The sequence below is a fragment of the Lepidochelys olivacea genome (assembly GCF_965140295.1).
Source record: "Lepidochelys olivacea isolate rLepOli2 genome assembly, chromosome: 6".
NCBI lineage: Eukaryota > Metazoa > Chordata > Testudines > Cheloniidae > Lepidochelys > Lepidochelys olivacea.
In genome coordinates, this window is record NC_140416.1 from 67,009,444 (window position 1) to 67,035,979 (window position 26,536).

Below are 26,536 nucleotides of genomic sequence, written 5' to 3' on the forward strand. Positions count from 1 at the left end.
GAGCTGGTATGACAAATGTGCTTCTTAAAAAGCTGGAAGATACGGGAATTGCGATAGCTGACATGAGAGGGCAGGGCTACGATAATGGTGCCAACATGAGAGGAAAGAACAGAGGAGTACAGACACGGATCCAAGAGTTAAACCCTCAAGCTTTTTTGGTCCCATGCAGTTCTCATTCATTGAACTTGGTGGTCAGTGATGCAGCATCAGCTTCGAGTGAGGCTGCTGAATTTTTTAATGTAATTCAAAGCATCTGTGTATTTTTCTCTGCATCAACTCATCAATGGCAGATTTTGAAGCAACATCTGGGAACATCCTCTCTGACGCTGAAACCAGTGAGTGCCACATGATGGGAAAGTCGAGTGGAGGTGAAAAAGCCTATCAAACACCAAATTGGGAAGATGGATGATGCCATAGTTGCCATTATGGAGGATAATGCTATGACAGGAACTGTTCGTGGGAGAATAGTGGCAGAGGGAATTGGAATCACCAGAAACGTACATAACTTCAAATTTCTGTGTGGCTTTGTGTTGTGGTATGACATACTGTTTGAAATAAATGTTGTAAGCAAGAAACTCCAAGGTATTGACCTTGATATATCTGGAGAAATGGAACAACTGGACAAAGCAAAGTCATACCTACAGTCTTACTGGTCAGATGAGGGATTTCAAAATGTTCTGAAGAGTGCACAGAAGTTGGCAGAGGAACTTCACACTGAAACTATTTTCCCACCCATTCGAGGATACAAGAGTCACCAAAAAAGAAGACATTTTGATTACGAGGCATGGGATAATCCCATAAGAGACCCCAAACAACAATTCAAAGTTGAATTCTTTAACCAGGTGCTAGATTGTGCAATACAGTCAGTTGAAGAACTTGCAGCTCAAGGAACACAGCGGTGTATTTGGGATGTTGTATGATATTCCAAAACTCCTCACTATACCTGAAGAAGACCTACACCAGCAATGCAGGGCCCTAGAGACAGTGTTGACACATGATGACATGCGCGATATTGATGCGAGTGACTTATGTGATGAACTGAAAGCCCTTTCAAGATACAATTCAGCATGATCAACTCCAAAGGCCGTACTGGAATATATGTGCACAAATAAGATGACCACTCTCTTTCCAAATGCTTTTGTTGCTCTGCGCATACTTCTAACACTTCCTGTAACAGTTGCCAGTGGAGAACGCAGCTTCTCCAAGCTGAAGTTAATAAAAACACATCTATGCTCCACAATGACACAGGAGAGGCTGGTCGGCCTTGCAACCATCTCAATAGAGCATGAGCTGGCCCAGACTGTGGACCTTCGGGAGGCAGTTCAAATCTTTTCAATCAAGAAACCACCACTTTGATTATTCAAACAGATAAAAATGCCAGTGTTTACTATGCAGACAAGAAAAGTTACATTTGCTGTTCAGGCATTTGAAAGTTAAGTGTTACCTAAAATTTTTGAACAAAGCCTTTTAAGTTGTTAGTTCTCCTTTATTGGGGTAGGTAGCAGAGCAGTACCATGAGAGGAGTAGAAAAAGAAGAAGGCAGAATTGAGACCTTTCAAAGTTTTGGCCCAAGCAAGGGGGCATGGGGCTGTCATTTGAGCTCCCTGCCTCAGGTGCCAAAATGTTGTGGGCTGGCCCTGTTTGGCAATCACTGTATATGCTCAAGCCCTGAGTTCTCAAACCCAGAGTCCGCTGACTTGAGTCCCACTAACTTACATGGCAGTGCAGATGTACCCTGAGTCTTGTGAAATTCCTTCTAGCACCTACTTTTAAACCCTAATCCCATTATCACTCTACTGTGCATTTCTGAACAGCCCAACTTTTGGGCCCAGCAAAGCCCACAGCCCCAGACTCCCCTGATATGTGGGAACTATGGTGGGAACCTCATGAAGACTCTAAGACATCTTTTCTATATTTTAAAGTAAGTTTCTAGCCCTCTTCTTTGCGAGGGGACTGTAAACTTCTATAAACCAGTCTCTAGGCTTGGATTGAAGCAGCAGCTGGGCTTTTCTTCTACAGCAGAAGGCCATGATGGAATTTCAGATCCACACTCACCTGCACACAGAGGCACTTTTTGTGTAAAATGAGCCAGTTACATGTGAATTCTGGAGGAGATTTGCAAAACAGTGCAGGGGCTCCAGCCATCTATTGTAATGGAAGATGTGTAGCTAAATCCCCTGCACAGCTTTGCAAATCTCAGCCCTCCTCAGTAGGCCCAACACCTCTCCAAATCCCCAGGCTGGGCCTGAGCACAATGCAAGGGTGGACAAGGATTGTTTAAAGCTGGCTGTGATACCTGACAGCCTCATGTGTACCCAGTGACACTGGAAATACCAGAATCACCAAAAAATGGCAGATATTCATGCTGTTTTGCAAACTCATTTTGCCCATCCCTACAGCCTGTCACCATCTCTGTACCATTGCCCTTACATGCCAATGCCTCCACTGCAGCTCAGCTGTAATCCCCAATCATGCCTCCATCTCTTTCCTTGATTATCTACAATTCTGTTCTCTAGGGTCCACTCTCCACACACCAGCAGGTACAGAATGCTGCTGCCCCGCCCCCGCAATCTCACAGGCACAAAGAAGTGCAACTATATCACTCCCATTCTCAAATATCGCTCCCCTGACTCCTCATTCACTTCAGAATCCAGTTCAAAATGGTCTTTGGGTTCAAAACCCTCCATGGAACTGCTCAGGAAACCTTGTCATTATTTCTCTCCCTTTGTTCACTGTCTTATTTCTTCTTTTTGCCCCTGCACCAATTCTCTCTGCAGCTGCCTTATATCTTTCTATCTCCTCCGCTGTTCATTTTATCTCAAATCCCAAATATATTTCCCCTTGCCTATACACCTTCATTTCTCCCTTCCTTTGGCATTATAATTATGTAATGTTGTAATTCTATTGGCATATGAGCATTTTGGCTCAGTTTGTATGAAAGATGTCAGATATAATAAAGAATAAAAACAACAATAATAGTAGTAAAGTATCGCCCACTCTCAAAATCTAATGAAGAAACACACCCCTCTTTCATACAAATTCATTATATATTAAACTACAGTCTATGAGTTTCATACGCTGTCATGACTTGTTTACTATCTGTTGGTGTGAAGCCTTTGGACCATTGCTTTATGTGATAGATGTTATTTAATTTGTTCCTGTGGTCATTAGAAAATAGTCTGGAAAGTCACAACCTGCAGATTAAGAACTGGAATTTCTGGTACATGTACCAAACAGGTGTTTCTAGGTTGGCACTTGAAGAGATTACCAGAGGTGAGGCAGGTGTGTGAGTCTACAATTAGGTTAATTTTCCCCTTCAGGACACACGTAGAGAATCCTGTGTGCAGTTTCATTTGTAAATCATGAAGTATCAAAGCCCGACTTCCTGGGCAGTTGCCTTCAAAGACACTGTGGGGTGGCAGGTGCCCAAAATAAAGAGCAGCTATGGAATGGTTTTGGTTTCCCAGGCACGCCCAGTGTTTCATGTTCCTTGCTGAACTGCAGCTACAGCATGTTAGTCCTTTTGCTTCTTCAGCAGTAACTCAGTACCTCCCCCAGCCCCACCCCCTTTTAAACAATATTTTGTGTTGTAACAAGCTTGGGGTCAGACTTTGGCTTTTACTCCTAGATACCAATGCTGGGTGAAGGAAGAGGAGAGTCTGAATAGACAAGCTGGCATATTTTTCCACTTGCCTATCAGGGATGGATTGTACTCTGTTGGCTAGAGCAAGGAACTGGGTACCAGGGCGCCTGGATTCTTTTCCTGATATCTACTGCCCTTGAGCAAGTAGTTAGGAGCCCGTTAAGATGTGCATTGTTACACTCATTCTGAATGTCTTCAGCAGAAATGTCTCTAGCATGGCCATGGATTCCAAAAGTATTGCTGTTGTCTCTTTAAAAATTACAGTCCAAAGATGAGATAGAAGTTAGAGGTTCAGGAAAAATATTTATTCCAGTTAGGAAGTGTCTTTGTAACTCTGCTTCCTGAGAGTCTTGTGAGAGGTAAAGAGTTTTAATGGAGCTGAGTGATAGCCCAAAAGCATGCACTCATTTTCATATGCTAGTTGAGTGGTCAGAATCACTGACTTCTGACGAAAAAAGTAAAAATGTAGGACAATATTTTCAAAAGCTTTCACTGACTATGAGAGCCTCACTTTTTGGGTGCCCAACTAGAAACATTCTGGGCCTGATTTTCAGAGGTGCTGAGGATCCACAGCTGCCATTGACTTCACTTTGGAGGTAGGACCACGCATCACCTCTGAAAAGAAGGTCCACTGTGTGTCAAGTTGGTCATCCAAAATTAGCAGACAACTGAATATGCTGGCTCATGTGAAAATGTTGACCAAATGACCACATGACAGGTCCCAGCTAACAATGAGCTGGGATTTTTGTCATGTAAATAACAATCAAGGATAGTCTCAGTTATTCTTGGATATTTAAGGATATTCTGAGGCATCTAAAATATTTATGAATATTCCTGGCTTTGTAAGGATATTCTGGACCAGGGAGCTTCAGCTTCCATTAAAACTAAATGCAGATTCATAGAGTTTAAGGCCAGAAGGTATCATTAGATCACCTAGACTAACCTCCTATATATCACAGGCCATTACATTTCAACCAGTTACCTCTGTACTGAGCCCAATTGTGTTTGACTAAAGCATAACTTCCAAAAAGGCATCCAGCCTTGATTCAAAGACATCAAGTGATGGCAAATCCACCTCTTCTTCGTAATTTGTTCCAACAGTTAATCACTCTCACTGTTAATAATTGTGCATAATTTCTAACTGGAATGTGTCTGGCTTCATCTTCCAGCCATTGGTTCTTGTTACACCTTTTTCCTCTAGATTAAAGAGCCCTTTAGTATTGTGTCTCAATGAAGGTTCATATCCATGGTAATCAAATGCCTTTTCCATCTTCTTTTTGACAAGCTACCCAGATGGAGGTCTTTAAGTCTCCCACGGTAAGGCATTTTCTCCAGCTCTTGAATCATTCTTGTGGGTCTCTTCTGCCCCCTCTCCAATACCTCAACATCATTCTTAAAACGAGGACACTAGACTTTTTCAGAATCACCAATTTCCAGGATACAGTCCCCCACTCTGTAGATATGGCCTTCACTCATTGTTCCTAAATGTATGACATTGCATTTGGCTGCATTAAAACACCTCTTATGTGTTTGGGCCCAGCTAACCAAGCAATCCAGATCACTTTTCATGACTGCCCTATCCTCATTATTTACCACTCTGCCAATCTTTGTGACATCCACAAATTTTATCAGCAGTGATTTTACATTTACTGCCATAACATTGATGAGAATGTTGAACAGTGTTGGGCCTAGCACCAATTCTTATAGAAGTTTATGCCTTCATAAAACTAAACGTCTAGGTTGTAAAACCAAAACCATGAGCCCCCATGTAGTCATTAAAGAGCCCATGTCAGTTTCAGCACCAACACTTTGGTGTAATGACAGTATTCATTTCAGCATAGTAACAGTTTTACGTAAATCCTCCTTGTAACTTTAATTGCATAGTGCTGACTCTGTGGGTGCTCCAGGGCTGGAGCACCCATGGAAAAAAAACAGTGGGTGCTAAGTGCCCACCAACAGCCCTGTGGATCAGCACCTCCCCCCCCCCAGTGCCTCCCACCTGCCAGCAGGCCCTCTGATCAGCTCCTCCCTCCCAGGGCCTCCCACCCATTGTGGATCAGCTATTTAGCAACAAGTAGGAGACTCTGTTGGGGGGGGCAGGGAGGAGCGAAGGGGGGTGTACTCAGGGGTGGGGACTGAACCAGGTGGAGCAGGGGCAGGAAGAGGCAGGGCAAGGGTGGGAAGAGGTGGGGCTGGGGGGAAGGAGTGGAGTGGGGGCAGAGCCTGGGGAGGAGCGGGGGTCGAGCACCCCCAGCAATTCATAAAAACGGAACCTATGTTTAATTAACAATTTATTATTTACTTTCTGTTCCAAACTGTTATTTAATGTTGCTGAATGCTGTTAGACAGTAGTAGTGTTCTACTCCAGAAGCAATTGCATTTTGGTAATGCATGAAGCAATCCCTCTCTGTATATCTTTTTCTAGCTAAGTGCAGCTGATAGAGAGAGGATAGCTAAAGTTGCAAGCAGCTTCCGTTATAAGCCTTATATTTAGTCCAGTTGTAACTCTGGCTGGCAAAATAAATTTGACCTGAAATTACCATACTTACTCTGAAGGCTGGGGAAACATTTTCTGCAAAATTCAAAGGAAACTGAACAAACTGTTTTTGAGTTATAGATCATTAAATATGTTACCCTAACGTGAAATGGTGACCTATGTTTATTTCTTTTTCTCTCTCTAGTTAAAAAATGCCTTGTTACTACCCATTCAGATTTTCCACATCTTAAATCTTGAAAACTCTTGCAGTGGATCTATTTGCAGAAAATGTGTTGCAGGTAAATACAATGATCCATTGCATTTCTTTTGTGAATAGTTTGGGGCCCAGTGCTGACTGTGCTGTACCTGACTCCAAACCAGATCTGCTGGTTCCCCACTTTCAAAAGCATTAAAATTCACAATTAATAAAAAAAATCATTGCAAAAGCATTTCTAAAATAGACCTCTGTTCCTTTTAAAAACCATGCTTGCCCTTGATGGCTGACCTCAAGAGTTGTAATTTTGCTGAAGCAAACTGCTATCATGTCTCAAATGAAAGATTGAGGGAAAAAACAGAGGGTAACCCAGACGTGGCCTGAATGGAAATAGCAAAAATGACAGGGAATTGGAGAAGAAAGGAGAGAGAGGGAAGTCAGCGAGAGGAGGGAGAAAGGATAACCCAGACGTGGGTAGAATGTAAATGGAACAAAGGCGGGGAAATAGCGAAGACAGACAGGGGAGAGAGAGAGCAACTAACCTACACAGGAAAAGACTGGAATATAGCACAGAGATGGGTCCCAGGTAAGAATTAATTGGATGGCAATGAAGATTACACCACTAAAGCATGATATATCCAGTAATCCTCAATGTGTAGCTGTAATGTTGCATGTGGCCCTTCCAGGTACCACATATGGTTCCTGTGGAATTCGCTGGATAAGAGCTTTGAGAGAAAGAGAAAAAAGAAACTCTTTCCTCCAAATTCCATCTTAGCAGACTTGAGCGCTGGGGAGGGATTGTAGCAAATGGAGTCAGAGAGCCTCGTAACAATCTGTCATGCTGGGATGTCTCTGCATTCCACTGTGATGTTTACATCATGGCGTAGCAGCAATATGGATTGTGTGGCCACCTCCCTTCCGAGCCTAATGCAAAGTCAGGACATCACTCTACAGTGCCTTTATGACGCCATTCAATGATAAAACAACTCAGTAACTCAGCAAGGCTAAGGATTACTCACGTGGGCAATGATTCAATGTTATTTGTTTACATGGGTGAGCCTTTATTTTTATATACTGGATAAGGGGCAAATAAGTAAAAGATTGAGAACTCAGATGAAGGAAATCAGAGAAGAAGAAACATAGCTAGACAGGGAACAAGCAAATAAAGAAAAATATGATGGGCCAAATTAATCCCAGGTGTAATTCTACTGACTTTAGTGGTGTACACCTGGGATGAATGTGGCCCAGAGAATGAGGGCAGTGAAATGAGGAAAGAACACTGGATTACCAAACATTACGCTCTACATCAGGATGGTGCCATGCCTGGGTGGAGATGGATTTTTGCTATAATTCTGTGAATCTTTTCACCTTGATCTAGAGAGGGCTGTGGAAATGGATCACCTAAGAAGAGAAATGTTGTGCAAAGCTACCTGTTGGTTGACTAGGGTGTTAATAAAATGCTATTGTCCAGCACAGTGGCACTGTACATGCAGCAAGGTGCTGCAGTATTCCAAAGTGTCCCACACTTTAGAGAAATATTCTCAGCTTGCTTCAGCTGGGCATTGGAAAAGAGAGACAGAAAACTCCCTGTGAAGCTGCCAGGGAGAATTGCATTACAACCCACTTTTCTTCTGACCGTTTGGGAGTTAGCATAACCATTGTCTAATGCTGTGGAGGTGGGGATGTCTAGAGAAGAAAGTTAACTGACTGGGAACCATTCAAAATCAATGCACATGCTCCTTTTTCAATCTAGTTCCAGCTGAACCCCTATATCAGGTTTAATTTGACATCCATATAACGAGAGAAGGTCCTGAACCAAAATTCTAGCTGCCAACATCCCTGAATTAGGAAGCTGACCACCCCTAAATTTCAAGATGTGGACCCATATGTCATGGCCTTCGGCCAACAGGAAGTGCTAAAAGCATGGCTGCCAAAGTGTATAGAGAGGAAAATATAAGGGGATAATTTAATGGAAAGAGTCATGTAGCATCCAGGAGGATTTCCCCACAGCACCTGTTTGTTATTGGATATATGTTACAAATGCACTGTTTGCTCTTCTGGGATGGAATTCCAATCAAAGTGAAATCTTTTGTTCAATAACTCTCCTTTTAAAAGCTGTGGTGTCAAGTGCTGCTCAGAAATGTTCTTTCCTATGGTCTAAAAAAAAGAATTTTCACACAATCCGTGCCTTTGTAGTGTCACAAACCTAGAGGTATTTATTTCTGCAGAAGATTTAGTCCTTATCACTCCCATCTGCTTCTTGTGCACCTGAATCTCTTTTGGCTTTAAATCTCTGCAGCTTCTGTTTTCCTCTCATTAAATCAAGTTATCAGACTGATTGTTTAGAGAGAGAAGGCAAAATGGAGGGGGGCAAATTCTCTCCTTAGTAATTGCCTGTATCAGGATGGCAGGTTATAGTACCCAGAAGAGAGAGGCAGAGCTCTTCTGCTGATTGGTCTGAGTGGCGAGCTCTAGGACCTTGCATAAACACATAAAGCTGCTCTACTGACTCACACTGGCCACCGTCCCAGATGGGTCCTATTGGCTTCAACCTAGTTTATAAAAACATTTGAGCCTCCCTCTGAAGACGAGGGAACCAGAGGCAGGGACAGAAGGAGCCTCCAACCCTGAAAGCAGTCAAGTTCATGGGCAAACTCTTGCGCGATGCTTGTTTATTCTTCAAGTTAGAAGGAAAGAAAACCCCAGGAGAGAAGTAAATTTGGATCTTAGCCAGTGTCTGTAATATACTAAGAACAGGTCGGGTGGGAATGCCCCCTACTTCAACACCAATGGCATGAAGAGAAAAATTTGGTCCAAAATCCATTAATGAGTTTAAGGCATTCAGATTCTACAGTGGTGAGGGCCAAAAAATTAGGTCGCTCTCTAAGCAAAGGATCCTGATCAATAAGGTGACCGTGATTTTCAGAATTTTATAAAAGGCCCACTTTTGTGGCAACATTTTACATGGTCACAAAACATTAATGCCCAGAGAAGTGCCACCTTTTAAAACGTGTGCTGCTGCTGCTGCATTCTGACTCAGCAGCAACACAACGTGTATATTTCCAGCAGAGGAGGACTCTTCCCAGTAATTCTGTGTTCTGAATGACTTCGTCATCCAGTGCTGAACAAGTGTTAGAGCTACTCGTTTACTCAGAGTAGATGCTGATCGTGACTGCACGCATTAAAGTTTTCAGTCCAAATTCTGCTCAGCAGACTGAACTCTCATTCCACAGGACTGTTTGTTATCTCTGGCAAGCACAGAGCAAGTTTTACTTCCTATAGCAGTGTGTCCTGAACAAAGATTTTGCATTAAAAAAGGTTTGATTGATGAAATAAGAAAAGAAAAGAAAAGAAAAGAAAAGAAAAGAAAAAGGAAATGTAAGATGTCCTGAAAGAAATTCCTGAGACACCAGAATGTTATATGAAAAATGAGGACTGTACCAATAAAACTGGGATGCATGGTCTCTTCACCTGTCAGTGTCCTACATAGCTGTCCAAGACCGTCATTATAGCTTTCAAAGGAAGTGAAACTGTCTAGTGGGTTTAACGGGGTGTGGAAAATACAACTGCAAGGCTCTGTGCCTGACCTTACCATCAATTCACTATCCTTAGACCAGTCATTTGACCTCTGGTGCCTCAATTTACCTAGACACTTAGAATAAATAAATAATGATCATCATCATAATCCCTTTCCACGTCATAGGGATCCTGTAGGACTTAATCTGTGAATATAAAGTTCTGTGAAATCCTCAAAAGAAGTATTCTGTGGGACTGAGCCACACCCCACTGAAGTCAATGTTAGTATGTGCATTGCCTTCAGTGAGCTTTGGCTCAGGCCCTTTAAGAATAATTGTTCTGTTTTCATATAGTTTTTATTCACACCTCTGCAGTTATTTCCTCCTTTCTACTTTTTAACTAGAAAGTTTTCAATTTTTATCCTATGTGATGACTCTCTGGTTAGACTCCACACGCACCTGCCTTGTGAATCCATGTAACCGCTTCCTCACAGTAATAACCTGTTTGTGGCAGCTAAAGCTACTGTAAAGGAACTTCTATCACTGAAGCGTCTACAAGGGTCAGGCATCAGCTGTGGTAGCTTCCTCACAGTGCTAGCAGTGGGTGATCCTCACAGTAGTGTCCAGCCATTGTTACAGCATCAGCAATGCTGCCACAGAAAGGTTGGGTTTAAGGAGTATGTTTCCTTGCATCCACACCTTGTCAAATGTAGCAAGGACCCTGGCAGTGTGGTAATTATAACAGTGCCCCTGTTAATACCAGCTAGAATCTGTGCAGTGAACACTTCTCTGGGAGAAAAGAGAATTGAAGGTAAATATTGCCTCCCAAAGGAAGGTCACACAGACAAGTTCTGCCAAAGATTCTGAAAGCATAGCACTTAGAGGACTTCAGCTGAGGCATACTCACATATCAGTTTAATTTTATCCAGTGCGTCCAGTGGGCCGGGAGCCAGGAGTCTTGGGTTTTGTTGCTGCTGACTCATTCTGTCCTCAGTTAATCTTGCTGTGACTGAGTGTACCCATCCATAAAATAGAAAACACACACCTGCCTCAAAGGGACATTGAGAATTCATGTTTGTGAAGTGATTTAAAATCACCTTATTAAGGACACCCTGAAAACGCAAAGCAGCAGCCTGGGAGCTGGCTATGAAGAGAAGGCCAGGCAGCTTGGGAGCAGTCATATCCAGCAATGGGTCAATTACAAACTTGTGGTAGCTATGGGATTCCAACCCACACCCCCAAAGCCACAGGACCTCACGGTGGGGCCAGCAGACTGTTATAAACCATCTTTCTTTGGTGTTGAAATCCCAGTAGGGTAGTAGGGTCCACTCTATTGTATATCTTGAGCATGGAGGTAGGGTGTCATTCTCCCCCTCCTCGGACACACCTACTCTTACCCTGCTGTCTCATTTCCATCCAAAGAACAGTCCTCCAGAGGTTTGTTTCTTGCACCTGGTACTTGCACTTCTGGCCAGTGTGACGAAGTAGGAATGTTCTTAATGTTTTCTCTGAATACTGTGTGTGTGCCTCAGTTTCCCCATGGCATTTCTTAAGTATCTAGGTGGTGGGATAAGGGTGTGTGATTGTTGCAGAGCCCTAGAGGGCCAGTGTGATGGTGTCTGCACTGAGAATGGCTGACACCCTGTCTCCTGGCAACTGATGGCCTGGGCCCCTCCTCTGCAAAGGTGCCAACTGAAGGTGTTGGAGAACAAAGAGATCAGGTGGCCTCCTGGCCCGGGAAAGAGACAAAGGCCAGAGGAGGGGTGGGAGAGTTTCTGTTTGGAGCTGGCTGGGGAAATGGAGGGAGGCCCAGATGGGGCTCTGAACTCCCTGGCCCCCAAGATGGACCTGACTGAGGGGTCCTGTTTCCTGTACCTACAAGCTCTGTTTTAGACCGTGTTCCTGTCGTCTAATAAACCTTGTGTTTTACTGGCTGGCTGAGAGCCACGTCTGACTGTGGAACTGGGGTGCAGGGCCCTCTGGCTTCCCCAGGAGCCCCGCCTGTGAGGACTCGCTGTGGGAAGCGCACGGTGTGAGAAGAGGATGCTGAATGCTCCGAGGTCAGACCCAGGAAGGTCGAAGCTGTGTAAGCTTCTTGCCCTGGAGACAGTCTGCTCAGAGAGAGGAAGCTCCCCCAGAGTCCTGACTGGCTTCGTATGGAGTAATTCCAAAGCATCGCCCGGTGACTCCGTGACAGCCAGCCATTCAACCTCTTGTCAATTGGAAGGGTTTCTTCTCTATTTTGGGCTATTGGTGGGATCCCACTGCTTCCACCAGTTTGTTGGGGGTATACCAGCTCCTAGGTGGCTGGTGGCAGGTTCCACATGGTCAGTGCAAGTGCTGAAGGTGCTCCAAGCCTTAGGCTTTTCCAGCTCTAACCCCTGAAAACACTGATGTCTTTGGTAACAGAGGATTTCTTTACTAGAGCTGCTGGAAATAGGATGCAGATTACCTAGGCACCATTGCTTTAAGTTACAGCACAAAAGAGATGGTACTCCACAGGTCCTAATGCAGCCCCTAGGTGCAGTCGAGTCGTGTCAAAGTGGGGCTTCTCATGCCAGGAATAATCACTCCAGCCCTCCCCTTTCCTGGAGACAAGCACACACTGGCCTGCACATCCTCCAGCCAGAGTCCAGTCCCCTTGTTCAGCACCTATGGTTTCATTCAGGCCACTCCACATAGCTGCCCCAGTCTGCAGGCTCCTCCTGGCTGGCCACCAGCTGTAGATACCACTAGTCCCTTTGCCCACAACTGGTTGCTTCCCAGCTTGGTTCTCAGCTCTTCAGTCCCAGTTCCCATGTTCTGCTTCCAGCCCACTGCTCTAGCTCCCATGCAGCCTCTGCTCCCTCATCTCTGAACAAAGATGTCGCTTCCCTTTCCTGTGTTTTGGAGATTATGGAGCCCTCAGAGGGCTGGGTGTTGAACTGGGAATTAACACAGTGCCCTGTAATGAGCCAGCAGGTATTATATTAGTACCCAGAACCACAACATTGTGTGTGAGTTAGGTTACTCTGTACATAACATACCTAATCCAAAAATCACAAAAGCAAAGAAATAAAAAGTTAAGGAGCCTAATAGTACATCCACTCTACTCCTTCTCCCAGACACCCATCCACCACCAGAACCACCACCATATACCACAGACAACACATCACAACCCTAACTCTGCTGGCAGGGATGCCAGCCTTCCAGCACTCCCTTCCCCAAACTCATCACCAGCCTTCTCCCAGCCCTCACCCCTTACTACGTTCTGCACGTTTCTGGAACATCACACTCTCTCATGTTTGGGGAATGGAGGGCTGGGATCCCTACTGGGGTGGAGTGAAGGTTGTGATGTGTGTTGTCCGTGGTGTATGGTGATTGTTCCAATGGTGGGGTGTTGTGTCTCTGGGTTGAGGAGGAGGAGTAAAAGGTGTTTACTATTAGGTACCTTCACTTTTCTTTTCCATGCTTATGTGGTTTTATGTTAGGTATGTTATGTACAGAACAACCTTGACTGATGCACAACAGTGTGTATTAATTTCCCAGGGATATTCAGATTGAAAGTAGCTCAATTACATAGTGCCCAGACAACTTGGTGGTGCCACTCCAGAATTGGATGACCACTGTGACAGAGCTCCTGGTCCAAGATGAACCAACAGCTAGTGCTTGATAGAAGGTCCTGGTCATCATAAACTATGGGCTCACTCAGCTCATGGCCATGTAAACCAACAGTTTTTATATAAATCCCCATTTTTCTTTTTAAATTAATAAAATAATTACATAACCCAGAGACCTCACTGAACTCTATGTACATTTTTTAAATTTACTTTCTACAGGTTGTAATTTTTAAGCTAGAAGGGCCTAAAAGACCACAAGACTCAGCATACTCTTTTGTGGACCAATTTTTCATTTATTACAACTTGAAAACTAATTAACTGATTTTCTTGAAACTCCTCAGAAACTTCAAGTTTTCCTCAGAGGTTATGTTCATAAAATTTGGGGCAGATGCACTTGCTTGTTCATCAAAAGCAAAGTGCTTGAATTCCTTATTTAAATGAATACAATCTTAGCTATGACGTTGCAACCATGTTGTGATAATGACTCAACAAACCTTTCAATGGTTACTGTTTGTCATCTAACATTTGTCAGTGTTAATGTGCTACAATGTACTACAAACTCACCTAAAGACTCGTGCTACTCACTGGGTGCTACTTCAGAGCTTCTCAGTCTTTTTGCCTCCATTTTTTGCAACATCTCTTGATGAGATGAAAAAACTTAGCTACCATCTTTTGCAAAGAGGCAGAAGGAGATGGCAAGAAAAGCAATATCAGGCACAGATACCGATTCTCAAATTGTACAGGCTGGAAGGATTAAAATAAATAAATGATCGATACACTCTTATTCAGGGGACCCAACGTGGGTCCCTTGCACTGAGGTAAGCAAAGGCTGGGATCCCAGCAGAGGCAGCATACTCTGCTCCCAGGAAAAAGATGTACTTTACACCACTTTCTAGCAAAAGCTTCGACTGGCTAGAGAAATAGCCTTTGTGAGCATCAGAGGGAGACTGGTCCAACTGTTCTCTGCCAGAGAGAGGTTAGCCATAGCATGAGGCCCCTGATGAAGCAGGGGAAAGTAAAGAGAAAAACAAGGAACATTCTTGGGGTTCCAGGCATGGAGAGTTTTCTCCATCTGAAGTGGTGGGAGAAGAGAGGTTAGCAGGGCATGCTGGACGTGCACAAGTCCATGGGGCCGGACGATTTGCATCCGAGAGTGCTAAAGGAATTGGCGGCTGTGATTGCAGAGCCATTGGCCATTATCTTTGAAAACTCATGGCGAACGGGGGAAGTCCCGGATGACTGGAAAAAGGCTAATGTAGTGCCAATCTTTAAAAAAGGGAAGAAGGAGGATCCTGGGAACTACAGGCCAGAGAGCCTCACCTCAGTCCCCGGAAAAATCATGGAGCAGGTCCTCAAAGAATCAATCCTGAAGCACTTACATGAGAGGAAAGTGATCAGGAACAGTAAGCATGGATTCACCAAGGGAAGGTCATGCCTGACAAATCTAATTGCCTTCTATGATGAGATTACTGGTTCTGTGGATGAAGGGAAAGCAGTGGATGTATTGTTTCTTGACTTTAGCAAAGCTTTTGACACGGTCTCCCACAGTATTCTTGTCAGCAAGTTAAAGAAGTATGGGCTGGATGAATGCACTATAAGGTGGGTAGAAAGTTGGCTAGATTGTCGGGCTCAACGGGTAGTGATCCATGTCTAGTTGGCAGCCGGTGTCAAGTGGAGCGCCCCAAGGATCAGTCCTGGGGCCGGTTTTGTTCAATATCTTCATAGATGATCTGGAGGATGGTGTGGATTGCACTCTCAGCAAATTTGTGGATGATACTAAACTGGGAGGAGTGGTAGATACGCTGGAGGGCAGGGATAGGATACAGAGGGACCTAGACAAATTGGAGGATTGGGCCAAAAGAAATCTGATGAGGTTCAATAAGGATAAGTGCAGGGTCCTGCACTTAGGACGGAAGAACCCAATGCACAGCTACAGACTAGGGACCGAATGGCTAGGCAGCAGTTCTGCGGAAAAGGACCTAGGGGTGACAGTGGACGAGAAGCTGGATATGAGTCAACAGTGTGCCCTTGTTGCCAAGAAGGCCAATGGCATTTTGAGATGTATAAGTAGGGGCATAGCGAGCAGATCGAGGGACGTGATCGTCCCCCTCTATTCGACATTGGTGAGGCCTCATCTGGAGTACTGTGTCCAGTTTTGGGCCCCACACTACAAGAAGGATGTGGATAAATTGGAGAGAGTCCAGCGAAGGGCAACAAAAATGATTAGGGGTCTGGAACACATGACTTATGAGGAGAGGCTGCGGGAACTGGGATTGTTTAGTCTGCAGAAGAGAAGAATGAGGGGGGATTTGATAGCTGCTTTCAACTACCTGAGAGGTGGTTCCAGAGAGGATGGTTCTAGACTATTCTCAGTGGTAGAAGAGGACAGGACAAGAAGTAATCATCTCAAGTTGCAGTGGGGGAGGTTTAGGTTGGATACTAGGAAAAACTTTTTCACTAGGAGGGTGGTGAAACACTGGAATACGTTACCTAGGGAGGTGGTAGAATCTCCTTCCTTAGAAGTTTTTAAGGTCAGGCTTGACAAAGCCCTGGCTGGGATGATTTAATTGGGGATTGGTTCTGCTTTGAGCAGGGGGTTGGACTAGATGACCTCCTGAGGTCCCTTCCAACCCTGATATTCTATGATTCTATTATGCTGCATTGTTGGATATGGCCCAGTAAGAGAATTTACTGCTCCTCTGAGTATCCAGTAAGTAACAGTTATTCCTATTCATTGTCACACAGTGGTTACAATCAATTTGATTCAGTCCTATTCCATTTAAATTCATGAGCCTGATCTGCAGCTGGTTTAAACTGGCCTAGTTCCATTGAAGTCAATGTAGGTACTCCATTTACCCCAGCTGAAGATTTGACCAAATGTATTTAAGGACCTACCTTAAATATTTCTTTGAGTCTTAGGCTATGTCTACAATTAAAATGCAACAGCTATACAGCTGCAGCACTGTAATGCTCAGTGTAGACAATTACTACAGTGACAGGAGGGGTTCTCCATCACTGTAGGTAATTCATCTTCCTGATGTGTGGTACCTAATTCTTCCATCAACCTAGTGCTGTCTATACCAGGGATTAGGTTGGCTACACTATACCACTCTGGGGTGTGGATTTTTCACACTCCTGAGAGATGTTGCTATGCCGATGTAACTTTTCAGCGTAGACCAGCCCTTATTTTGTACTTATTTATATTTTAATGCTTGGAAGAATGTTGAGAGTCAATTCAAAGAACTGTAGTCCTAAATAAACCAGACGGATGAAGTAATGAATATTGTTTATTACATTAATGAGGTTTTCAGGGGCTAGTGCAATTTTGATCATGTAGTTCCATCAGGTGGTTTCCCATGTTTTTTTCTTCTCAGTGATATCCATAGCAGAGCATTATTGAAAGGAAATCCAAACTGATGGAATTTCATAGGTACTAAAAACCCACTGCTAGGAGGAAGCACACACTGTTAGAGTCCTATGGAAGGACACTACTGTTAAAATGCATGTGCTGCTGGAGTTATAGCTGCCATTTGAAGCTCAAACACAGGAAAGTGCAGTTTCTTGGTTATTTTTTTCACTATCATAAGTTTTTGGTGCGGAAGACAGAGTACAGAGCCAACCCCAGAACACAGACCATAGACACATGATTAGAAAACAAAGCAGGATAAAAATACAGGACATAAGAAGAGAACAGAAACTCTGAGTGAGGATGTGAAAAGACTCAATGGCAAGCTAGGACTAGCCGTTGACAGGATATGCAGTGCAACTATTCCCTGGAACTACAATAACTGTAAAGAAGGGTATTCCATTTTCCTGCATTGCTGCTATGGTTGGCACTTTGAACTGCATTTACAGTGAAGTTATCCATATCAATAAAGCAAGTTTATTCCTTGCATTATGTTTGTTGGGGAAGAGGTGGGGAGGGGAAGGGATCTTTCCTCTTCCGTCCTGATTCAAAAGCATTTGGATGAATGAGGCGATTGGGCCAGCAGGAGGCAAATACACTTCAGTGTCAGAAAATGTAGAATTAGTATATGATCAAAGCAGCAGTCTAAGGATTATGTGCTAAAATGGGACAGTCTTCTGGCAAAGCAATCAGGTAAGGGAATTGGAGAGGTGGAAACATCAGCCTAGTACATAGCAGCTGTATTTATATGAATAAAAAAAAATGAACCAGTTACTAGAACACATTAGCAAAGGGATAGAATATGAAACAAAGGGTGATGCTGTTGCTGTATCATGCTCTGGTGAGGCCCCTGCTGGTATCTTGGATGTTGCTTTGGTACCTCTTGCCAATGGGATTCAGAAGGGGCCAAGGAGGAAATGGTGCTTCTCTGGCTTCATCACCCCCGGCTCTTGATCTGGGAGTCCCCAAAAGCTCCTCTGCCAGAACTCTGTGGGGATGGTGCTTCATGGAATTTTGGAGAGGGCAAGGATGAGAAAGACACCAACTGCTCTCTGCAAGATTGTCACCGACTGACTCTCATGATACCTGACTGGGAGCAGCATGAGTCTTCCCCCCTCCCTCAGCGTTGTTTCTATTGAGCAGAGAAAGAAGAGAATGTAGCACAGCTCCTTCCTTCAGAAGGAGGAGGACAAGAGGGGAGCATGGAGGAAATGTCCCTCTATGGGACTAAGGGGGTTCCCATCCCTGCATATTCTGGAGATCTACAGTGTTGGGAGGCTGCACTCCCTGTTTACAGGGCTCATAAACCTTTCTCAGATGAAGATGAAGATTTGATGAAAATGCCATGAATTACCTGGGCCTCTTGTCACCTTCCATTGATTATGATTCAGTCCATGAACAGGGTAAAATTTAGAACATGAGAATGTTAGGCCTAAATCTAAGTCATGAAGAAAGGCAAGGGTAGTTGATCCAGTTCTTAGCATTTCCAAGGCTGTGAAATGGGATTGTTAACATTAACATTAAACATGCCTGAAAATTTAGGGCATTCAACCTAAAATTTAGTGAACGGCATTAATTAGGAATTCAGAACTTCATGCAAACAGTGATACACAAGGGACTATGATATGACAGGTAGAGAATGAGCAAATGAATAATACAAGTGCATTTGAGATGCCTAGACTTATGTCAGAGAGAGGGGTCTGGTGAAAAATCATGAAGCTGTGATTAAAATAAACCCCAAAATGGAAAATGCATTGTATTGTATGGCCTTTTGTGTGTGTGAGAGAAAAGAGTCACACAACATGCTGGCTGCTCTAGAGAGAGCCAGAAGCTCACAAATAAGCAATATTTTTTAAAGTTGCAATACTAAATGGTGTCATCATGACCATAATTTGCACTCTTTGATGCTATAAGAAATAAGCTCTCCATGTGCCTGCATTTGCAACAGGAGATGGATGAGATGACTTAAGAGGTCTGTTATCTGTAATGTTATGATCATGTCACACAGCCTCGAGTCTGCGGATTTCAGTAACGTCTGCCCATGGCTTCTTGTAGTTTTCTCTTTCATCTGGAGAGCTTAACTGATTACATTGTATCACACTCAATTAAAGTTTTTTAATACAAAGGACAAGTTAAAAGCAGCAAAGGATAAGCACTATTTAAATCTACAGGAATGGATGAGAGAAATATTTCAAAATGACAGTAACCTGCTGGTATCCTGGTTGCTGATTCCTTGGCAATTATTTAGCTATGGAAGGTTATAAATGACTTTTTATTCATGAAGTTTAATTGGCTAAAATAAAACTTCCAATTAAGGTTTTAAAATTAAGATATTTAAGGCCAAATCCTGAGCTGGTGTAAATTGGCATTGCCCCATTGAAATCAATGGAAATACATTGATTTGCACCGGGTATGGGTCTGGATCTCACAGTAATTTCCAGTCTGGGAAACTTGGCCAGCCAGCAGTTAAAGCATAACAATGGAGGAGGGTGGGTTAGAGCAGGAAAGGAAGTCAAGAAAAAAGGTAAACAAGAGGGAAAATATTTCTGGAGAATCCATGTAGATATGGAAACACCTTCTGAAATACCTGGAAAATCATTTCTCCTTCCCTTCCCTACCAAAAGCTTTGTTAATGCGTCTGTGTTTCTTGTGCAACAGCTGGTGGCGTTACTAAACAATGCAGAGCACCAGCTCTAGGTCTTGCTTTAATTGTCAGTCGTAATGGGATCCAGGAAGTGGGCGGGCAAATCATAGAACATTGGTCTTAAGTCCAAGGGCTTGTTTCTACACTCATTGAAGTCAATGGTGAAGATCCACTGACTTAAATAATGCAGGATTAGGGTCATAGTAGGTAACTGAAAACAAATTGGTCTTCAAAAGGTCTGTTTTAAATTGTATTTGTTTAGACTCAGCTGTTTCAAACATCTATTACTGGCTTGGGAACTTACCAGTTTTGTTTTCTCTTTTCAATTAAAAGCTTTTCTAGTCACTGTTAAGATTTTCTTCCATGATTTATAAAGAAACCAGAACACACAAATTGTGTGAATAATAGATAAGCACCCATGTTATACCAGACACTTAAGGGGCTGTGAGGGACCTAAGAACATTACACAGAAACTGTGTGTGCAGGCAGATGGGGAGGAAAGGACTCATTACATAAGGCTAAAATAATGAGACAAGGAGTTAGTGTAAAATGAAGCATGGAAATGTTTGTATTGGACCAGAGGAAAAATTTAAGAGTGGGGATCATTTAAGCATGATATAAGTGTGGAGATCAAGTACTCTCATCTTCAGAAATGTCCAGTAAGAGTCTAGACATTTTTGTGATGGGATTAATACAGTGAAAACCCTCTGTGGTTCAGGAGCACAGACTGGCTAAATCAAGAATTCCTTCCCAGCTCTACCCAATTATTGATCTCCTATTAGGCTGTAATTACATTGGAGAGTTCCAGTGATATCAGCAATTGTAGAATGATACTAGTTGAAGTTTACAGTTGTGAACTATGCCTCACAAGTTGAAAAGTGACTGACTTTGGGGTAAAATACTTTAAGTCACTGACTGAGGACATTATTGTTCTTCTGTAGTAACTTTTTCAACCTAAGCTGAAAAGTCAGTTTTATAGTCTTTAAAAAATGTTTTTTTTTTGTTGTAGGTGGTTTACTCTAAATATACTTGAACTTAATATAGGGTTTGCTGAGGCTGCCCTATTTAAACTTACAAGATCATTTGGCACTCTGAATCAGTGACAGAGCCCCAGCAGTAATAGCAGGAGCTATCCTGAATAAAAGTGGAAATGTTCCTTGGTTGATAGTTTATGCCTCTTGTATTCATTTCCTTTGGGGAGGGGATAGTATTTAAATTTGTTGATAACTTCATACTACTTTAAAACTTCCTCTCTGTCCAATGATTTATGTCTCATAATGGGGATAACAAGCCTATGAAACTGCAAAAGAGCAGAAAAGTGAACACCAAATCCTGCACTAAGTGTGACAAAAAGCTTAAATATCTCTTTGCTCTAAATGTATTCTAACATAGGATGATGCTCTGGTGCTTATATTTACAATCATTGAGTCATGTGATTCTGTCTCAGCCAAAGGGTTATGGGTCAATATGTTTTATGTCAACCTTCAAATAGACAACACAAGTTGATTAGAGGTGATGGTCTTGGAGGGCAATAGTACAAAGCTATTTTAAGTCACTTGAGGGCCTCAGCCAATTGGATTTTTGCTTGAAAGTTGAAAAATGTGTGTGTGTGGGGGGGGGAGTATGTTTTTGGAGGCCAAATCCTGAAATCCTTACTTAGGCAAAATTGCCATTGAACTCAGTTAGTTTTGCCATAATAAGGACTTCAGGATTTGGTTCTGTACTACATTGTTAGATATTTAAACACAAGGCTTAAATGTTTACATTTGAAACTTTCTGGTTTGCATTCCACATACCCAGCACATTATATTACATCGCTGTAATGTTATAACAACAATCATGTAAGAGTGTAGTGTGAGTATGGCTTTTGATATTGTTTGATCTTCAGGAATTTTTTAGCACACTCATATTTTTAGTACTTGCCTAAAGGTGCCATTTATTGTAATTGTGTAGAGGCCCATTAAAAATGCAAATGTCCGTGATTAGGGTCAGCAGGCATTAAAGTTAACCAGTGCTTGTTCTGCGGGGTATCCATGTTTCAGAGAGATCACAGCAAGAGGCACTGAAAGGTCTGGAGACAGTTCCATGATTCTGTCTGGAAACACTGATTTGTTCAGGACAGTCTATAAATCTGCAGCAGCCAATGGTTAAGAAAGAAACTGTAATAGCCAGACAGCCGTAGAGCCCTTCTTGTGACTCCCTTACAGGAGAAGCGGGGCGAGACTCCCATCCCTTCTTGGGACCCGGTGCTTGGCTCCGCAAAGGAGCACTGGGTGATTCTGCCTTGACTTTTGGGGCGGGTGGTGGGGAAAGCACAGCCCCTTACTCAGCTCTCACCCTGCAGGGTGTGGTGCAGGGTAAATCCGACGCTGTCATGGGGAGAACCCCAGCACCGTGGAGAGCTCCCGGAGCCTGCTAGGGGCATGGAGGGGGATAGTCTCTACTGTGTAGGGTGGGATTAAATCGCCCTGCACCGGCTGGACCATGGATACCGGCTGACTGGTTACTGCCTCAGTAAAGAGGTTGCAAGAAGCCCAGCTGCATTACAATCACTTATTTTTTTCTCTCCTTTGCATTACAAACCACATACAGGTCCCCAAACGCCCGTCTAGCTGGCTAGACTTCAGCAGCGACAGCTCCTTACATTCGCTCCCTGAGACTGTTTCTCTTGCACTGAAATCCCCCCCCCCCATTTCCTCTCGCCGTTTCATTTGTTTAATCCAGTTCGGACGCAGAAACACCAAACCCCGCAAGTGATCGAGCCCTGCCCGCAGTCCGGGTTTTCCCGCCGAGTTCAGGAACCAAGACCCATTACCGATCACTCTTCTCCTGGGTTTGTAGACAATGCATGCGTGTGTCTCCCTCCGCACAGCTGGGGCTGTCAGACACACGCATATATAGCCACACACTGCACACAGGTACACCAGTGACCCCCCCCCCCCAACACAGATACGCCCTGGGTTGCTCACCTCCTCTCGAACATCTGCAGGTGCCGTTGTTCTTCCCTCTGGGCTGCTCGAAGTTGTTTCAGCCCCTGGTTCTGTTTCCGAAGACATTCTTTGCCATTCCTGTCTCCCAGCCCCCCTCACCTCAAATAAACCCGGGGGCCGCAGGGTTTCCAAGCGCCTTCTCCCAGCAGGACAGTCGGGCTTTACCCGTCAGAAAGCCCCGAGACTGCAGCTTTCTCCCCATCGCCAAGGCAGGGTCCTGCTCCTGCAGAATCTACGCGATTCAGAGCCGTTCCCCACACACGCCACAATCCGAATGAAGAGGGGAGGGAGGGAGTGTAAATCCCTCGCAGTCCCGTGGCGTTGCAAGCATGGTCACTTTGTCAGCCAAAGCCAGAAGCTGCATTTAGGGAAAGTGCCTCTCCCACCAACCGGCGGGAGACGTCCGCCTGGCAACCCAATGCAGCCGCGGATCGTTCACCTGAGCCAGGACAACACAGGCCGTTCTCGGAGCTGGGGAGGCTGCTTTGCAGGCAGCCGGGGTCCCCTTTCCCTTCGGAGGGTGCAGCCTCCCCGCCTGCGCTCCCTGTCAGTGCATCGCCTCAGCGTGTGCAGGCAGCCCCGGAGTCTGCAGCGGCGCTAGTCCCTGCCAACTTCGGAGCGCCCTTTCCAAAGCCCACCCTGGGCTTCCCTGAGCCGGCCCGTCGCGTTCCTCCTCGGGCCGCTGGCGGGCAAGCGGGCGGGCTCGGGGTGTCTCTCTTGGGCAGACTCCCCGGGTTTTAAAAACAATCTTCTGCATGTGTCGCCACCTGGGTAAACAAGCCCCAGCTCCCGTTTGCCGGGAGTCCAGGGCGCGGGGATCTTCCCCACGCCCAGAAATCCCAGGTCCTGCCAGCGTCTTTCTGTGCACGGGGCCCGCCAGCCGCGAGTGACCAGAGAGTCGTCTGGGCCGCCTTGGTCCGAGCACAGCACAGCTCCAGCCTGTCTGTGGCAGTCCTTCCCTCCTTGCCCCGAGGCCCGGGGCTCGCGGCGGTGCACGAGGGATTTGCTGTTTGAAGCGGTATTAACACTCCCCACTGAACGATCCCCATGCATATCTCTGGGATCACAAACCTGCGCCCCCTGCAAAAACCAGCCCAACCCGGGGTTTGCTCCCTGCCTTCTCCCCATTGCCGTGGCCTTGATGGTTCTGCGGCAGGAGCGCGTTCATTCAGCTGCATCACACCTATTCCAGCGCCCATCACCGATGCCTCCTGTCACCTGACATGCGAGTCTGCAAGGAGAGGCCCCTAGGCTCGCTTCTGCCTCCTCCCTTCCCCCACCACACACCTCACTGCTTCCTTAGCCTCTCTTTTGTTCGCATTCGTTTCCAACAGATCCCCGGTCCCCTATCCCCCTCCACACAACTGCAGCCTCCTGCAAACAGGCTGCCCTGTCCATGGCTCTGGGCCTTCACTCCTTACTTCCCTCAATCTGACCAGGGGTGTCATGCTGCATCCCCCATGTTTGCTGCATGTTTCATTACGCTCCACGCCTGTGAGACTCCTGTCCTGGGATCCCTTTCTCCCTTTGTGCCATGGAGGTGTATATATATTTTTAAATGCTTTTTAAAGTCTCACCAGCAGGCAAGTGAGCAAACACAAAGCATCTCTTTTGGCTTTAGTATTCCCACCACGCCCAGTCCCGCCATATAATGTTACTTTTTTAAAGCTGGCCCCCTTTCTGATAAACTCCAGCCCAGTTTAAAGAAGCTGGCAGGTCCATGGGGTGGTAGTCCAGGGCCAGGAGGGTTCTGGAGCAAAGAGGGATGCTTGGTGCATGAGTTCACTTGCACAATCAAAAGCAGTGAGCAGTGCTGGGATTTCCTAGAAGAGTTGGTCTGAATGAACTAAGTGGGTTAAGGGTACTTGTTCCTTCAATGCGGGTCAAGTACCAGCTGCACACTCCTTGCATATCTAACATGAGGCTGCTAGAAGGGCAACTGTGAGGCAGAGAACTGCTCCAGCTAACTCTGGAGACCTGGCTATGAAGGGTTGTTCCAAGATTATAGAATCACAGAACTGGAAGGGACCTCGAGAGGTCATCTAGTCCAGTCCCCTGCACTCAAGGCAGGACTAAGCATTATCTAGACCATCCCTGACAGGTGTTTGTCCAACCTGCTCCTAAAAATCCCCACTGATGGAGATTCCACAACCTCCCTAGGCAATTTATTCCAGTGCTTAACCGCTCTGACAGTTAGGAAGTTTTTCCTAATGTCCAACCTAAACCGTCCTTGCTTCTTGTCCTATCCTCAGAGGTTAAGAACAACAATTTTTCTCCCTCCTTTTAACAACCTATTATGTACTTGAAAAGTGTTATTATGTCCCCTCTCACTTTTCTCTTCTCCAGACTAAACAAACCAATTTTTTTCAATCTTCCCTCATAGGTCATGTTTTCTAGACCTTTAATCATTTTTGCTGCTCTTCTCTGGACTTTCTCCAATTTGTCCACATCTTTCCTGAAATGTGGTGCCCAGAACTGGACACAATACTCCAGCTGAGGCCTAATCAGCGTGGAGTAGAGTGGAAGAATTACTTCTCGAGTCTTGCTTTCAATACTCCTGCTAATACATCCCAGAATGATGTTTGCTTTTTTTGCAATAGCGTTACACTGTTGTCTCATATTTAGCTTTTGATCCACTATGACCCCCAGATTCCTTTCTGCAGTACTCTTTCCTAGGCGGTCACTTCCCATTTTGTATGTGTACAACTGATTGTTCCTTCCAAAGTGGAGTACTTTGCATTTGTCCTTATTGAAGTCCATCCCATTTACTTCAGACCATTTCTCCAGTTCGTCCAGATCATTTTGAATTTTAATCCTATCCTCCAAAGCACTTGCAACCTCTGAGCTTGGTATCAGCTTGGTATCATCCGCAAACTTTATAAATGTACTCTCTATACTATTATCTAAATCATTGATGAAGATATTGAACAGAACCAGACCCAGAACCGATTCCTGCGGTACCCCACTCGTTATGCCCTTCCAGCATGACTGTGAACCACTGATAAATACTCTCGGAATGATTTTCCAAACAGTTATGCACCCACCTTATAGTAGCTCCATATAAGTTGAATTTCCTAGTTTGTTTATGAGAAGGTCATGTGAGACAGTATCAAAAGCCTTACTAAAGTCAAGATATACCACATCTACCACTTCTCCCCTATCCACAAGGCTTGCTACCCTATCAAAGAAAGCTATCAGGTTGGTTTGACACAATTTGTTCTTGACAAATCCATGCTGACTGTTACTTATCACCTCATTATCGTCTAGATGTTTGCAAATTGATTTCTTAATTATTTGCTCCATTATCTTTCCAGATACAGAAGTTAAGCTGACTGGTCTGTAATTCCCCGGGATGTCCTTATTTCCCTTTTTATAGATGGGCACTTTATTTGTCCTTTTCCAGTCTTCTGGGATGTCTTCCATGACTTTTCAAAGATAATTTCTAATGGCTCAGATATCTCCTCAGTCAGCTCCTTGAGTATTCTAGGATGCATTTCATCAGGCCCTGGTGATCTGAAGACATCTAATTTGTCTAAGTAATTTTTGACTTGTTCTTTCCATATTTTAGACTCTGATCCTACCTCATTTTCACTGGCATTCACTATGTTGGACATCCAATCGCCACCAACTTTCTTGACGCAAACCAAAACAAAGAAGTCATTAAGCACCTCTGCTATTTCCACATTTTCTGTTATTGTCTTTCCCCCATCATGGAGTAACCAGCCTACTCTGTCCTTGGTCTTCCTCTTGCTTCTAATGTATTTTAGAATGTTTTCTTGTTACCCTTTATGTCCCTAGCTAGTTTGATCTCGTTTTGTGCCTTGGCCTTTCTAATTTTGTCCCTATATACTTGTGTTATTTGTTTATATTCATCCTTTGTAATTTGACCAAGTTTTCACTTTTTGTAGGACTCTTTTTTGAGTTTTAGATCATTGAAGATCTCCTGGTTAAGCCAGGGTGGTCTCTTGCCACACTTCCTATCTTTTCTATGCAGTGGGATAGTTTGCTCTTGTGCCCTTAATAATGTCTCTTTGAAAAACAGCCAACTG

The 26,536-nt window shown here is 44.4% G+C and overlaps 1 protein-coding gene across 1 annotated transcript in view; it reads right to left on the reverse strand.

Moving 5' to 3' along the window:
* LOC311521871 (transmembrane protein 151B-like) overlaps nt 1–22,749 on the reverse strand; it is a 35,828-nt gene extending 13,079 nt beyond the window's left edge. The window contains exon 1 of the mRNA XM_084630544.1: nt 22,467–22,749. Coding sequence (XP_084486670.1) covers nt 22,467–22,553 — 87 coding nt within the window. The 5' untranslated portion in view covers nt 22,554–22,749. The remainder of the gene's footprint in view (nt 1–22,466) is intronic.
* Nucleotides 22,750–26,536: the final 3,787 nt, after the last annotated feature.